Source organism: Oncorhynchus kisutch, unplaced genomic scaffold (genome assembly GCF_002021735.2).
Source record: "Oncorhynchus kisutch isolate 150728-3 unplaced genomic scaffold, Okis_V2 Okis06b-Okis10b_hom, whole genome shotgun sequence".
NCBI classification, from domain to species: domain Eukaryota; kingdom Metazoa; phylum Chordata; class Actinopteri; order Salmoniformes; family Salmonidae; genus Oncorhynchus; species Oncorhynchus kisutch.
The window spans coordinates 8,400,287-8,416,135 of NW_022261983.1; the positions used below are offsets into that span (position 1 = coordinate 8,400,287).

The 15,849-nt window shown below is 44.7% G+C and overlaps 1 protein-coding gene across 4 annotated transcripts in view; it reads right to left on the minus strand.

Moving 5' to 3' along the window:
• The window catches only part of rnf213a (ring finger protein 213a), a 65,451-nt gene that overhangs the window by 15,385 nt on the left and 34,217 nt on the right, over window positions 1-15,849 (minus strand). For all 4 annotated transcript variants that reach the window (XR_004206792.1, XM_031813778.1, XM_031813779.1 and 1 more), the window contains exons 42-61: window positions 14,164-14,264; window positions 13,650-13,832; window positions 12,889-13,058; window positions 12,707-12,809; window positions 12,481-12,595; window positions 8,186-8,393; window positions 7,443-7,639; window positions 7,034-7,156; window positions 6,312-6,422; window positions 5,684-5,926; window positions 5,117-5,192; window positions 4,977-5,011; window positions 4,758-4,858; window positions 4,315-4,471; window positions 2,737-2,911; window positions 2,227-2,321; window positions 1,623-1,874; window positions 1,050-1,182; window positions 646-729; window positions 302-482 (exon numbers count right to left, since the gene is read on the minus strand). Coding sequence is in view for 3 of the 4 variants with exons in the window: in XM_031813778.1 (XP_031669638.1) it covers window positions 302-482; window positions 646-729; window positions 1,050-1,182; window positions 1,623-1,874; window positions 2,227-2,321; window positions 2,737-2,911; window positions 4,315-4,471; window positions 4,758-4,858; window positions 4,977-5,011; window positions 5,117-5,192; window positions 5,684-5,926; window positions 6,312-6,422; window positions 7,034-7,156; window positions 7,443-7,639; window positions 8,186-8,393; window positions 12,481-12,595; window positions 12,707-12,809; window positions 12,889-13,058; window positions 13,650-13,832; window positions 14,164-14,264 (2,843 nt within the window). In the remaining variant the exon portion in view is untranslated. The remainder of the gene's footprint in view (window positions 1-301; window positions 483-645; window positions 730-1,049; window positions 1,183-1,622; window positions 1,875-2,226; window positions 2,322-2,736; window positions 2,912-4,314; window positions 4,472-4,757; window positions 4,859-4,976; window positions 5,012-5,116; window positions 5,193-5,683; window positions 5,927-6,311; window positions 6,423-7,033; window positions 7,157-7,442; window positions 7,640-8,185; window positions 8,394-12,480; window positions 12,596-12,706; window positions 12,810-12,888; window positions 13,059-13,649; window positions 13,833-14,163; window positions 14,265-15,849) is intronic.

The following is a 15,849-nucleotide window of genomic DNA, read 5'->3' on the forward strand; positions in this document are numbered from 1 at the left end:
GCGCTGATGACTTGGACGTTGATTAAGGCAGCCCCCCACACCTCTCTCGGTTAAATGCAGAAGACACGTTTCAGTTGAATGCATTAAGTTGTACAACTGACTAGGTATCCCCTCTCAGACTGACCATGCATACAGCATTTTTTCTAACAAGCCTAATGAGACCAGGGGACATATGTATCAGAGTAGGAACGCTGGTCCCGGATCAGCCCCCCTCCCATCCACGTGATCTTATTGTGATCCTAAAGGAAAAATGATCCTGAATCAGCACTCCTACTCCGAGATAGGACAACAGCACCCTCACCTGGTCTCCTCTCCAGTATGCTTGTCCACGCAGTAGACCAGTTCGTTGTGCAGGGCGATGAGGTAGCTGACCAGCGCCGTGGAACACAGGCCGGGACCCTGTCGCCGTGGCAACAGAACCAGGAAGTCACTGGTCAGGTCCAGGTCCTCCCGGCAGAACTCGCCAGGGATTTTAATCTCACCTGGAGCAGAGCCAAAACACAGATTATAATCACAAAAGAGCAGATTAAGAAATCATGCATGAGTGCCCCTCCAAAGCGCATATGAAAAAAATATTGTACATATTTATATTATTCCTTTATTAATAGAGCCCTAGAGTTGTGCTACGATCATCTGTGCTCTTACCGTTGGTTGCCAGGGAGACCCGGAGCTGATTCCATGTTGTCAGGAAGATTTTGACCCGTTTCTCGTACCAGGCTGTGAGGGAGGCTGTGACAACAAACATAATAATCCACATGGAAGCCTATATTGTAAACCAACTGGAATATCCTTTTGACACTAGTGTTCTGGCCTGAACTGTACTGAGCCGACTCTTCTATTTTATTTTCCAGCCTGTATGGTGGAAACATCACCAGGCCACTACACTACAGTACAGTACACAACAGCTTAGCTCGGCTGGTCTCAGTAGAGTGAAACTAATGATATATCTGCTCGCTGTGCCATGCCAATAACACAAACAATACCACTGATTGTTTTCAGTTGGACATACAGTACTGTGACTAACCCAGAAGTATAGTTTAAACTAGTACCTGCTTTCTGGCTGTGAAGGAAGTCAGTGATGGTATGGCAGGTGAGGTCAGTCACGTTCTGGAACCTCTTCACCAAATCTCTCTGCAGTGCCAGGATGTCAGGAAGGAACTTCACCAACCGCAGCTCTGCCTCCTGTCACCAGACCAATCAGAGGGGGGGTGATGTTACCGCGACCAATCACAGGGTACGGTAAAACAAACAAACTGCCAATCACACCGCATAGAACGAAGGTCTGACCAAAATTGTGACTGTCAATGAGACTGTAAACACATTTACTTTTAACATTATAATGAATCTTTTGGTTGTGTTTCAGATTATTCTGTGCCCAATAGAAATTAAATGGTAAATAATGTATTGTGTCATTTTGGAGTCACTTTTATTGTAAATAAGAATAGAATATGTTTCTAAACATTTTGACATTAATGTGGATGCTACCACGGTTACCGGAAACAAGGAGAGACTACAAAAACCTGTCCAATAAGAATCGCTCGCTTCCATCGCAAAACATTTTGCTACGCTGTGCACTAATGAATAAGACCAGGGTTTCCGTTCAGCGATGCCTCAGCTCATACCCTCTGCAGGAACCGCCAGAGCATGGGCAGGGTGTCCCTGCCGTTGTGCTGCTCCACGATGTGGGTGAGGCTGAGTAGAGACACCCGCTCCCTGCAGCTCCACACAGCCGAACTGTGGATCAGAGACTCCCGGGGCAGAGAGGCAAGGAAGAGGCGCGGGTCCCCGAACACCAGCCTCATCACAGGGTTGGAGGAGACCCGCAAGTCGGCCCGGACAAAGGCGTTCACTTCCTTCAGCCGCCTGTCCAGGTGCTGGAGACGGGATGGGACGAGGGGAGAGAGAGAGACAGAGGGGGAAGAAAGGGTATCATTTAGATCATGTTTCTGTTATTCAGGTGTTCATTAAACACTAAACAGAAGAAAACTAATTCAAAAGAGAGGGACTACCTAGACTTGTCCAATAAGAAAACGCAAAATGTTTTTCTTTTCCATTGCAAACATTTTAAAACGTTTTCCATTGCGTGCTCTAATGAACACGACAGTTATAGATGGAACCCCGAACAAATACAAATGTTGTTGACTGTATTAAAAAGGTACTAAAGTCATTTATTCATCTAGAGACGATCAACTGAGTCAAATGGTGACTGATGTAATCAGTTGGTACCTTCAGCTGAGGTGTGATGATGTCATTGCTGACGGTGGTCTCCCAGCCGTTTCGGGCCTCCTTGGTGGAGAGCAGGTTGTCATAGGGAACAGGCCCTGGAGAGAGAAGCAGAAAAGAGTAAAGGAAACTTTCAGTGTCTGATATCATTCACAGACAATGATTCAATAACAATAATGGTGGCAGGGTAGCCTAGTGGTTAGAGCATTGGACTAGTAACCGAAAGGTTGCAAGTTCGAATCCCCGAGCTGACAAGGATCAAATCTGTCGTTCTGCCCCTGAAAATAAGAATTTGTTCTTAACTGACTTGCCTAGTAAAATAAAGGTTCAATTAAATGTAAAAAAAAAGAATGTACATATGATTCTAAAACTTCAATAAGGAATGGCTAATTTAATAGCACCATTAGCATGCTTAGTTGGCTTGTAATCAGACAGCATTACTGGCCTAAGGTGATGCTTGTTTTTAGTGATTGTAAACCTATTGAGGACATGGAGGTGTTTCTGGTCCCTTACACTGGCCAGGCTGGTGGGGCCCCAGAAGGCTGCTGATGACCAGATGGACGGTGTTGACCGTGTCGTCAGACCCCTTCCCCAGCGACCTGGTCACCTGCTCCATGTCCTTCAACAGGTGGGCCCACAGGAACGCACCGGGGTCGGGCACTGGGGGCTTGATGATGGCACCGATGACCTACAGAGAGAGAAAGAAGGGGAGGGTAGAGGGAGTGGGGGTGAAAGAGAGCGAGAGTGAGCAGAGAGAGAGCCGGAGACAGAGAGAAAAAGAGGGAGATCAAGAGACTCCGTTGAGGCAAGTGTCCTTCAAGAGATGTAACGGTCACCACTGGACAACAGTCAAACCAATAACCCCATCCATCCATGTACAGCAGGTACCTCTAGTGCAGTGCTTTTCAACCTCCTCAGACATTCAACACTTTAGTTGTTGTGGCCCTGAACTAATTCTAATTCACCTTATCAAAAAAAGTAAAAGTAAGTAAAACATTTAACCTTTATTTAACTAGGCAAGTCAGTTAAGAACAAATTGTTATTTACAATGACGGCCTACCCCAGACAAACCCATGCCGCTGGGCCAATTGTGCGCACGGTCAGATGTGATACAGCCTGGATTCGAACCAGGGACGGTAGTGACGCCTCTTGCACTGAGATGCAGTGCCTTAGATCGCTGTGCCACTCGAGAGCCCTAAATGCTTGATGATTCGTTGATCAGTTGAATCAGGTGTGTTAACTCTGGAATAGTTCCAACACATGGAACAGCTGTGTGATCATGAGGAGACGTTTGAAAACCCCTGCTCTAGTGTACTTACCTGGGGGTGACTGCTGGCCCCTAGCAGCATGGCCATGTGTGTGATCACGAGGAGACGTTTGAAAACCCCTGCTCTAGTGTACTTACCTGGGGGTGACTGCTGGCCCCTAGCAGCATGGCCATGTGTGTGATCACGAGGAGACGTTTGAAAACCCCTGCTCTAGTGTACTTACCTGGGGGTGACTGCTGGCCCCTAGCAGCATGGCCATGTGTATGATCACGAGGAGACGTTTGAAAACCCCTGCTCTAGTGTACTTACCTGGGGGTGACTGCTGGCCCCTAGCAGCATGGCCATGTGTGTGATCATGAGGAGACGTTTGAAAACCCCTGCTCTAGTGTACTTACCTGGGGGTGACTGCTGGCCCCTAGCAGCATGGCCATGTGTGTGATCACGAGGAGACGTTTGAAAACCCCTGCTCTAGTGTACTTACCTGGGGGTGACTGCTGGCCCCTAGCAGCATGGTCATGTGTGTGATCACGAGGAGACGTTTGAAAACCCCTGCTAGTGTACTTACCTGGGGGTGACTGCTGGCCCCTAGCAGCATGGCCATGTGTGTGATCACGAGGAGACGTTTGAAAACCCCTGCTCTAGTGTACTTACCTGGGGGTGACTGCTGGCCCCTAGCAGCATGGCCATGTGTGTGATCACGAGGAGACGTTTGAAAACCCCTGCTCTAGTGTACTTACCTGGGGGTGACTGCTGGCCCCTAGCAGCATGGCCATGTGTGTGATCACGAGGAGACGTTTGAAAACCCCTGCTCTAGTGTACTTACCTGGGGGTGACTGCTGGCCCCTAGCAGCATGGCCATGTGTGTGACCAGGCGCAGCAGGTTAAAGGGCACTGGGGACATGTTCTTGGTGTCCTGCATGTCCAGGTTGTCTCTCCGTCTGGGCTCTCCCAGGATGTGGCCGGTCTGGGTGCGGTCACCCCTGTGAAGAAGGGGAAAAACAACATAGGTTTTTTTCTCCATTCTCCGGTGCCGTCATGATACCAGACCTGGGTTCAAATAGTATGAGCCTGCTTGGATGGCCAGATGGGCAGGGTTTGTACTTTGGGGGCTATTCCATTGGTTCCATTGTGCCAGGTCAGCTCAATCAAGCACAGCTAAACAATTTGAAACAAAATAAAATTCTGTTTGAACCAAAGTCTGTACAGTGCAGCACCTGCTCAAGTCATTATCAACTGTCTTAGAAATTCCATAAAAATCCCACTCACTGAATCTGAACGGCTTGGAAGCCAGGGACAGCTATGTGGTTGTCCCCTCCAATCTCAAGGCCACAGTCCAGGCAGCGACTCCTCTCCATGGGCTGGCCACACTGTGGTTAGAGGGGTCAGACAGAGGGGTAGGAGAGAGAGAGATTCTGAGAAACAGTACTTAACTGAAAGTTAGGGCCAAAGATAAGATTATTCAGAATAAACTCAAATGTTACGTACCTCACCGATGGTGCACGGGTGATTGTTGGGACAAACTGTAAGAGCAGAAGAAAAGCTTGGATGACTTCACTTTAGACAGTTAAATCTGCTAAATCTTTCAAAATTCACACATCCTTTGTTGTGGCTGTTACTATACTTACAGTACCACTGCAGCTGCCCCATAGCTTTGTGAGCCACTGCTAGCATGTCCTCTGGCATGGTGGGGAGGAAGGCTCTCTATAGACACACAGGAACAAACATCAACGTTAGCTGGACTATGTGTTGAACGCTGTTGTTTTCCATGGACTGTACTGACTGATACTTCACTGATGTGGTGGATATGCCTTTTAAAGTATTTCAATAATTAATCAACCAACCGTTTTCAGACTACAGGGCAAAGCCAAACCATACTGCGCTGGCATTGATATTTATTTTCACAGGTTACCTTTTCAGCATTCTATTAAATGTTGAATGCATACCAGGCCAGCCCAGTACAGCTTGGCTCGGCTCTGTAGTGTGAAAAGGGTTTAGCCCAGATTCCTTCCAGACCAGGGGTGTCAAACTAAATTCCTGGAGGGCCGTGTGTAAGATGGTTTTTGTTATTTCCTTTCTATTCATGTCAAATGAAGACCGAGGCAACCAAGTGAGGGGAGTTCTTAACTAGTCCTTACCCTATGGGCCATGGTCAAAACTAAAGTAGTGCACTACATAGGAAACAGTGTTCCCACCTGCATGTTGGCAGGCAGTAGGGCCAGCTGCTGGAGGGGCGTCAGTAGACCCTGGTTCCCACAGAGCAGCACTGCAGCCAGGTGGACGCTCAGCTCCACTACCACACACTGGGCCCCAGAGGCCCCGGGACGGACTTCCAGGGGCCCCAGCCGGTTGGCCACCAGGGCCTGGGCGAAGGCCCTCACCTCTGGGCTGACCAACACCTTGGAGGCCTGGATGAACGCCAACAGGGCCTGGCATTGCTGGGGGGATACAGTGTAAGCTTTAGGTGTAAAGACACTGTTAAAGAGACAGGTGAAGTATGGAAGCTGAGGAGTCAGTTGATACAGTGTTAGCTTTAGGTGTAAAGACAGGTGAAGTATGGAAGCTGAGGAGACAGTTGATACAGTGTTAGCTTTAGGTGTAAAGACAGGCGAAGTATGGAAGCTGAAGAGACTGACAATAATATTCCTTTCTCTTGACATGTGCACTCATTCACTACTTCCTGCAAATCTAAAAGCATTTGATTGGTGGTGACATGGGCAGTAGGAGTTTCCACCATATGTCTTATGTCAGTCATTTTCTTTCAAATCAGTGAAGGGTACGAAGGAGTGAATTGGGACTACATCACAGTATAAGGACTCTTACCACAGGTTTAGGATGGAAGCTGTCATTGGCTGATCTGTAGAGAGAGGTGACTTCTCTGAACAGGGCCAGGAGCAGGTAGACTGCTTTCTTCTGTGGAGGACATTTACAGCCCTGCACACACCACACACACACACACACCACACACACACACACACACACACACACACACACACACACACACACACACACACACACACACACACACACACACACCAGTGTTTTTCCCCCAATATCGAAATAATTGATTGGTAATAATTAAGTACCTTACTATGATTGTTTTAAATGAAAATTGTCAAAAATAAACAATAGCTTCTTAACAAAGAGCAATTTCTCAAGTAAGAGTTTTGCTAGGACTGTCTGGGAGTGGACTGTGTGGGGATGGAAAAACTGAAAACGTGCTGTTATTGGCAGAGATTTGGAACTCTTTCTTATTGGTCTATTAACTAATTTACTGCATGGTGATGTCACCATGGAAGGCCAAAACTCCATCCCACCAAAACAGGCTGAAAAACAGCTCTCATGTTAATAGGGCCTTATCATCACTTTCACAGTATCATTCCAACCTCAGTGTGGAAATATACATACAACACAGGAAAAATCATGTTTTGACTGCACTGGGCCTTTAACACTTTAAAAACAGAATATCTGATAGAAAGAACATACAAATTCAAATTGTTCTGCAGATGTTTCAGTTATGAAGTAAAGTAGAACTACAACAATACCTCACAAGCGTTGTCCAATCCCTCGATTTTGCCTTCCATCATTGCCTTGGCAACAGCATCTCGGATTGTCTTGTAATCCTCTCCACACACAAGATATTGGTCTATCTGGCTGCCATCTTCATTCTGAAGGACAACAGAAGAGAGAAAGAGTGGTTAAAATGGTATGAAATATGGTTTATATCAATACAGGAATACTTAGTAAAAAAAACTACATACATAATCGCTACATCCTGAGATTCTAGATATTAAATACCCATTTAACAAATACAAACTTAAAAACATTTTGGATGAAATAAGAACACCCGAAGCTAAAAGGTTGACTATCCCTGTACCACTTCCAGCTTGGTACGGACATCGTATTGCTCCCTACATTACTCTCCCATAAAGAAAGACAAAATGGCCACAATACCTGCTGCAGAACTTCAGCAGGGAACAACCACCGGATGTCAGCCACCTTCAGTAGTTTCTGAACAAACTCCACGCCGCGCTGGCTGCAGATCTTACGGATGAGGTAGACCCGGTACCAGTCGTTCCCGCTGCGTCTACACAGTTCTACCACGCTGGTCAGGAAGGCCGCAACGCCGTTAGGAGACTCCTCCTGCGATCCTATTGGACCATAATGGGAGGGGGAAGCGTCACATGAACACATACGATTGATTGAGAGGAGGACTAGGATAATTAGGCAAACGGATACTATTTTTGTATCTTTAAATAGATAGGTTTTATAGTCACATACACTGGGTAGGTGAAGTTAGATATGTTGTTTTACAGAGTCAGCCATAGTAGTATGGTGCCCCTTGAGCAAATGAAGGTTAAGTGCCTTGCTCAAGAGCACATCGACAGATTTTCCACCTTGTCGGCTCGGGTATTCAAACCAGCAAACTTTCACTTACTGACCCAATAATCTAACCGCTAGGCTACCTGCCGTCCTACTGTATTAATTAAATCATTGAATAGTCTATCAAATCAATCATATATATTATACGACAGTTGACCTACACCCACAAGTATAATTTTGAAACACAAGGGTCGTGTTCAACAGGAACAAAACAGAAGAAAACCATTATTAAATGGAGTGATACTGGCAGACTACTTGAAATGACCCAATGCTAGTTGTACCCTACTGAACAGGATCCAGGATGACGTACGTACCTGTGGCAGCAGCAGACAGCATGTGGACCAGCAGGTCTGCAGCTCTGTCCAGCCCCATGCGCACCCTGGCCACCTGCTGCAGGTACTCTACGGTGGCTGCGTGTCCGGCATCCAACTGCAGGAAGTCTCCCAGGAAGACCCTCTCATCCTGCATGCAGGCCTGCTGCTCCGCCACCGTGTGGCACTGCATCCGCTCAAACATGGAATCCTGGGATGGAGAGGAGGGTGTGACAATGATGTCACTGAAAAAGCATGTCACTGAAAGATGCTACATGTAGAATGTGTCATCCATGTAGAAGCTTGGTGAACTGCAACTCCACTTAGGCTCAATATAAACAATTCCCTCCCCTCCCCCGCAACACGGTGGAGAGGTTAGTGCCATCTGACTTCCCAAGGATCCTTGATAGCAAGACTATTTTACTTTCAGTTACGTCCATCAACTTCAAAACAGCCGTAAAAACATATTTTTGGTAATTGGAAACCTATTTCACAGTGATTTAGATGGTACATTGATTCCCTACGCTATTCAGTGCTTGTTTTCTCACACATACTGAAATTGAGCATGGAATTTCAGTAACCAGGAAATGACAAAGTGATTTCTACATTGTCCGCTTGTCCCAATCTGCCATTGTTCGTTCGGCTCGATTTTTTATTTATTTATTTATTTTACCTTTATTTAACCAGGTAGGCAAGTTGAGAACAAGTTCTCATTTACAATTGCGACCTGGCCAAGATAAAGCAAAGCAGTTCGACAGATAAAACGACACAGAGTTACACATGGAGTAAAAACAAACATACAGTCAATAATGCAGTATAAACAAGTCTATATACAATGTGAGCAAATGAGGTGAGAAGGGAGGTAAAGGCAAAAAAGGCCAAGATGGCAAAGTAAATACAATATAGCAAGTAAAATACTGGAATGGTAGTTTTGCAATGGAAGAATGTGCAAAGTAGAAATAAAAAAATAATGGGGTGCAAAGGAGCAAAATAAATAAATAAATTAAAATTAAATACAGTTGGGAAAGAGGTAGTTGTTTGGGCTAAATTATAGGTGGGCTATGTACAGGTGCAGTAATCTGTGAGCTGCTCTGACAGTTGGTGCTTAAAGCTAGTGAGGGAGATAAGTGTTTCCAGTTTAAGAGATTTTTGTAGTTCGTTCCAGTCATTGGCAGCAGAGAACTGGAAGGAGAGGCGGCCAAAGAAAGAATTGGTTTTGGGGGTGACTAGAGAGATATACCTGCTGGAGCGTGTGCTACAGGTGGGAGATGCTATGGTGACCAGCGAGCTGAGATAAGGGGGGACTTTACCTAGCAGTGTCTTGTAGATGACATGGAGCCAGTGGGTTTGGCGACGAGTATGAAGCGAGGGCCAGCCAACGAGAGCGTACAGGTCGCAATGGTGGGTAGTATATGGGGCTTTGGTGATAAAACGGATTGCACTGTGATAGACTGCATCCAATTTGTTGAGTAGGGTATTGGAGGCTATTTTGTAAATGACATCGCCAAAGTCGAGGATTGGTAGGATGGTCAGTTTTACAAGGGTATGTTTGGCAGCATGAGTGAAGGATGCTTTGTTGCGAAATAGGAAGCCAATTCTAGATTTAACTTTGGATTGGAGATGTTTGATATGGGTCTGGAAGGAGAGTTTACAATCTAACCAGACACCTAAGTATTTGTAGTTGTCCACGTATTCTAAGTCAGAGCCGTCCAGAGTAGTGATGTTGGACAGGCGGGTAGGTGCAGGCAGCGATCGGTTGAAGAGCATGCATTTAGTTTTACTTGCATTCAAGAGCAATTGGAGGCCACGGAAGGAGAGTTGTATGGCATTGAAGCTTGCCTGGAGGGTTGTTAACAGTGTCCAGAGAAGGGCCGGAAGTATACAGAATGGTGTCGTCTGCGTAGAGGTGGATCAGGGACTCACCAGCAGCAAGAGCGACCTCATTGATGTATACAGAGAAGAGAGTCGGTCCAAGAATTGAACCCTGTGGCACCCCCATAGAGACTGCCAGAGGTCCGGACAGCAGACCCTCCGATTTGACACACTGAACTCTATCAGAGAAGTAGTTGGTGAACCAGGCGAGGCAATCATTTGAGAAACCAAGGCTGTCGAGTCTGCCGATGAGGATATGGTGATTGACAGAGTCGAAAGCCTTGGCCAGATCAATGAATACGGCTGCACAGTAATGTTTCTTATCGATGGCGGTTAAGATATCGTTTAGGACCTTGAGCGTGGCTGAGGTGCACCCATGACCAGCTCTGAAACCAGATTGCATAGCAGAGAAGGTATGGTGAGATTCGAAATGGTCGGTAATCTGTTTGTTGACTTGGCTTTCGAAGACCTTAGAAAGGCACGGTAGGATAGATATAGGTCTGTAGCAGTTTGGGTCAAGAGTGTCCCCCCCTTTGAAGAGGGGGATGACCGCAGCTGCTTTCCAATCTTTGGGAATCTCAGACGACACGAAAGAGAGGTTGAACAGGCTAGTAATAGGGGTGGCAACAATTTCGGCAGATAATTTTAGAAAGAAAGGGTCCAGATTGTCTAGCCCGGCTGATTTGTAGGGGTCCAGATTTTGCAGCTCTTTCAGAACATCAGCTGAATGGATTTGGGAGAAGGAGAAATGGGGAAGGCTTGGGCGAGTTGCTGTTGGGGGTGCAGTGCTGTTGTCCGGGGTAGGAGTAGCCAGGTGGAAAGCATGGCCAGCCGTAGAAAAATGCTTATTGAAATTCTCAATTATGGTGGATTTATCAGTGGTGACAGTGTTTCCTATCTTCAGTGCAGTGGGCAGCTGGGAGGAGGTGTTCTTATTCTCCATGGACTTTACAGTGTCCCAGAACTTTTTTGAGTTAGTGTTGCAGGAAGCAAATTTCTGCTTGAAAAAGCTAGCCTTGGCTTTTCTAACTGCCTGTGTATAATGATTTCTAGCTTCCCTGAACAGCTGCATATCACGGGGGCTGTTCGATGCTAATGCAGAACGCCATAGGATGTTTTTGTGTTGGTTAAGGTGAGGAGATGACCACGCCTTTTAGTGACGTCGATGTAAGAGGGAGGGTGCAGTTTTCCCATCTGGCTTTCATTGTCAAATAGCAAGTCTGCATTTTAGAATGCTATTTTGTATTGGCCCAAAATAAAAAAAAATGTGTAAAACACTATCATTCCACTATTACCTTAGATAGATTATTATGGACATTTTCTGAAATTACAATGCAAAAACTCTACATGTAGTTGCTTGAAATAGCATTATTCACTGAAATCGCATTATTCACTGAAATCGCACGCGTCACTGAAATAGCATTATTCACTGAAATCGCACGCGTCACTGAAATAGCATTATTCACTGAAATCGCACGCGTCACTGAAATAGCATTATTCACTGAAATCGCATTATTCACTGAAATCGCACACGTCACTGAAATAGCATTATTCATTTAAATAGCATTATTCACTGAAATAGCACGTGTCACTGAAATAGCATTATTCACTGAAATCGCACGCGTCACTGAAATAGCACGCGTCACTGAAATAGCAGGCGTCACTGAAATAGCAGGCGTCACTGAAATAGCACGCGTCACTGAAATAGCACGTGTCACTGAAATAGCATTATTCACTGAAATAGCACATGCAGGCAGCCATTGACATAACTAAATCCACAGCAGTAAAGACTGAGTTTCAAGCATGACACTATGTATTAATTTTAAGGCTAGGATTTTGCATCAACTCCAAACAGTCAAATCAATGTACTTAGCCGATATCTCTTCACACCAACAATTACTGATGCATAACTCTTTATATACACCAACCACATAAATGCTACTGTAGATTCAAATGGGTCATATATACACCTACCTCCATTCAATGGGCCATATATACACCTACCTCCAGACAGATGATTCAATGGGCCATATGTACACCTACCTCCAGACAGATGATTCAATGGGCCATATGTACACCTACCTCCAGACAGATGATCCAATGGGCCATATGTACACCTACCTCCATTCAATGGGCCATATATACACCTACCTCCAGACAGATGATTCAATGGGCCATATATACACCTACCTCCAGACAGATGATTCAATGGGCCATATGTACACCTACCTCCAGACAGATGATTCAATGGGCCATATATACACCTACCTCCAGACAGATGATTCAATGGGCCATATATGTACACCTACCTCCAGACAGATGATTCAATGGGCCATATGTACACCTACCTCCAGACAGATGATTCAATGGGCCATATATACACCTATCTCCAGACAGATGATTCAATGGGCCATATGTACACCTACCTCCAGACAGTTGATATACAGAGAATACAGTTCATTCTTGTCTGATTCCTCCAAGATGTTGCTCTGTTCAACTGCTGTCAGGTGCTGCTGCAGGTAGTCTTTCACGTCATCAAAGCTTCAAAAACAAACATGAATTTAATCAAACAGTGAGGGGAATTTAAAAAATGTTGATATATTTAAAATTATGAATGAAAGAGTAGTCTAGCAGTACTAGTCACATAATCACCTGTATTTGAGCAGGAGTTTGAGAACAACCGACCGTACTACTGGGTTTTTGTCAACGGAGTCGTCAAAGGGAGAGAGGGCCTTGGTCAGAATCTGACGATGAGCTGGCAAACAGGAAGAGGATTATGAGGAAAACACACAAGACAAACACAGTGGCCCACACCCCCATCTCCACCCACTCACCACCTCTGATGATGGGCACAGAGTGGACCTCCACCATGAGGAAGGAGAGCAGGTGGAGGATGATGGCCCTGCAGGGGGGAGAGTTGTCCTTGAAGCACACTGTTGAGACCAGGTCTATGAAGAAGGCGTTGCACTGCTTCCTGAAGCGGGCGTTCTGGTTGATGAGAACTCTGTATAATAATATGATTGACACAACCGTGACCAACAATGCAATGAACCCACACATACTGTATGTTAATAATTCAATTCCGTTACAATATTGATGGGTTCTGACTCTAAACTTGAAATCGTGTTAATTATCAGTTATCCTATTGAAATATTGAGTGCAATAGTCTGGTTTCTTCAACAGAAGTTTTTATTTATTTTACCTTTATTTAACTAGGCAAGTCACTTAATGGTCCATGAGTTTTTACAAGGTTAATTTAGAACCTAACAGTATGAAAGCATTTAAAACTGGTGAGCCTAAAATGCATACACAAAAACGCTATTAGGTCATTAATGAATGGCAGGGAAACTAATGAATGGCAGGGAAATGAATGAATGGCAGGGAAACTAATGAATGGCAGGGAAACTAATGAATGGCAGGGAAATGAATGAATGAATTGAAGCTTAATCAACAATAAAACATTCAAATAAGATTAAATGACAATAAAGTGAGAGTTATTTCCATGAGGTTATCTTCTTCACATAACAAACAGAGCCATCAGTATGTCTAATAACCTTAGTCATGTACTAATCAACATGAGAGGGTCCGCCCTCACCTTATGTCTTCAGAGGGCCTGAGAGTGAAGTCGTCTGGCACAGCCTGCATGCAGAGAGGACAGAACATCTGACCTGGGACCAGCCACTGTCTGATGCAGGCCAGGCAGTAGATGTGGTCACACGGCAGGCTCAGGGGGTCATGGGGGTCGCTCATACACACAGGGCACGGCTGGAGGCCAAACCTGGACACGGACAAGATAGCGAGTTATGCGAGTTAAGCATACAGCATACTTAACTTGCGCTTGAGCTTGTTAAAATTATAGAGCTAGACACTATACACTATAATGAAGGCCCTGAGTTTTTCTTTGTTACGTGAATGTGACCAGGAAAAACTCCAGGTCCTTGTATATACCCACTATAAGTAAGGCCCTGAGGTTTGAGTGGTCAGAGTCTAATCATGATCCAGCCATATGCTTCCTTTGTGGTATAATACCAGCTAATCTCTGCTTTGCTGGATCAGGATTCTAATAGAAATATACTTCCAGACAGATGAGGAAGGAAGGGAATCCATACCTGAAAATGCGCTCCATTGCTCCGTCTTTGCAGGCTTTCAGTATACCGATCACCGCCTCAAACGGCTTCTTCATTTTCAGGTCAGAGTCCTTCTCCAGGATCTTGATAGAACAAATGCCATTTTGAAAGGAAAGGAAAAATGACACTGAACAAAAATATAAACTCAACATGTAAAGTGTTGGCCCTATGTTTCATGAGCACAAATAAAAGATTGCAGACATTTCCCATTTGCACAAAAAGCATATGCAATTGGCATGCTGATTGCAGGAATGTCCACCAGAGCTGTTGCCAGAAAATGTCATGTTCATTTCTCTACCACAAGCCTCCTCCAAACTTGTTTTAGAGAATTTGGCAGTACATTCAAAATCAGCCTCACAACTGCAGACCACATGTATGGTATCGTGTGGGTGAGCGGTTTACTGATGTCAACATTGTGAATAGTGCCAAATTCGTTTGTGAAGCATCACAGTACAGTTGAAAAATATATGGCAAATAGAAATCCAAAAAGGATGATGTTGAGAGATAGATGGGAGAGGTTGAATGTTCAGGTTGAATTTAAAAAAAATATATATATTTCACCTTTATTTAACCAGGTAGGCTAGTTGAGAACAAGTTCTCATTTACAACTACGACCTGGCCAAGATAAAGCATAGCAGTGTGAACAGACAACACAGAGTTACACATGGAGTAAACAATAAACAAGTCAATAACACACTAGAAAAAGAAAAAAAGAGTCTATATACATTGTGTGCAAAAGGCATGAGGAGGTAGGTGAATAATAACAATTTAGCAGATTAACACTGGAGTGATAAATGATCAAATGGTCATGTGCAGGTAGAGATACTGGTGTGCAAAAGAGCCGAAAAGTAAATAAATAAAAACAGTATGGGGCTGAGGTAGGTAAATTGGGTGGGCTATTTACCGATGGACTATGTACAGCTGCATGCGATCGGTTAGCTGCTCAGATAGCAGATGTTTAAAGTTGGTGAGGGAGATAAAAGTCTCCAACTTCAGCGATTTTTGCAATTCGTTGCAGTCACAGGCAGCAGAGAACTGGAAGGAAAGGCTGCCAAATGAGGTGTTGGCTTTAGGGATGGCTTTACTTAAAAATCATACAATGTGATTTTCTGGATTTTTGTTTTAGATTGCGTCTGTCACAGTTGAAGTGTACCTATGATAAAAATTACAGACCTCTACATGCTTTGTAAGTAGGAAAACCTGCAAAATCAGCAGTGTATCAAATACTTTTTCTCCCCACTGTATATATTTACCCCAAAAATATATGGGGGATTGGAAATGATGCAGACAAATTACATTGATGGAACCAATATTCTTTCCTCAATATTAAGCAGATCCACCCCTTTAAAAAGGCATAAGCTACGGACAATGTACACAATTGCATTTTATCAATGGCAATTTCAATGTACAGAGATACCGTGACGAGATCCTGAGGCCCATTGTCATGCCATTCATCCGCCGCCATCACCTCATGTGTCAGCATGATAATGCATGGCCCCATGTCATTAGGATCTGCACACAATTCCTGGAAGCTGAAAATGTCCCATTTATTCCATGGCCTGCATAATCACCAGACATGTCACCCATTGAGCATGTTTGAGATGCTCTGGATCAACGGGTACAACAGCGTGTTCAAGTTCCCGCCAATATCCAGCAATTTCACACAGT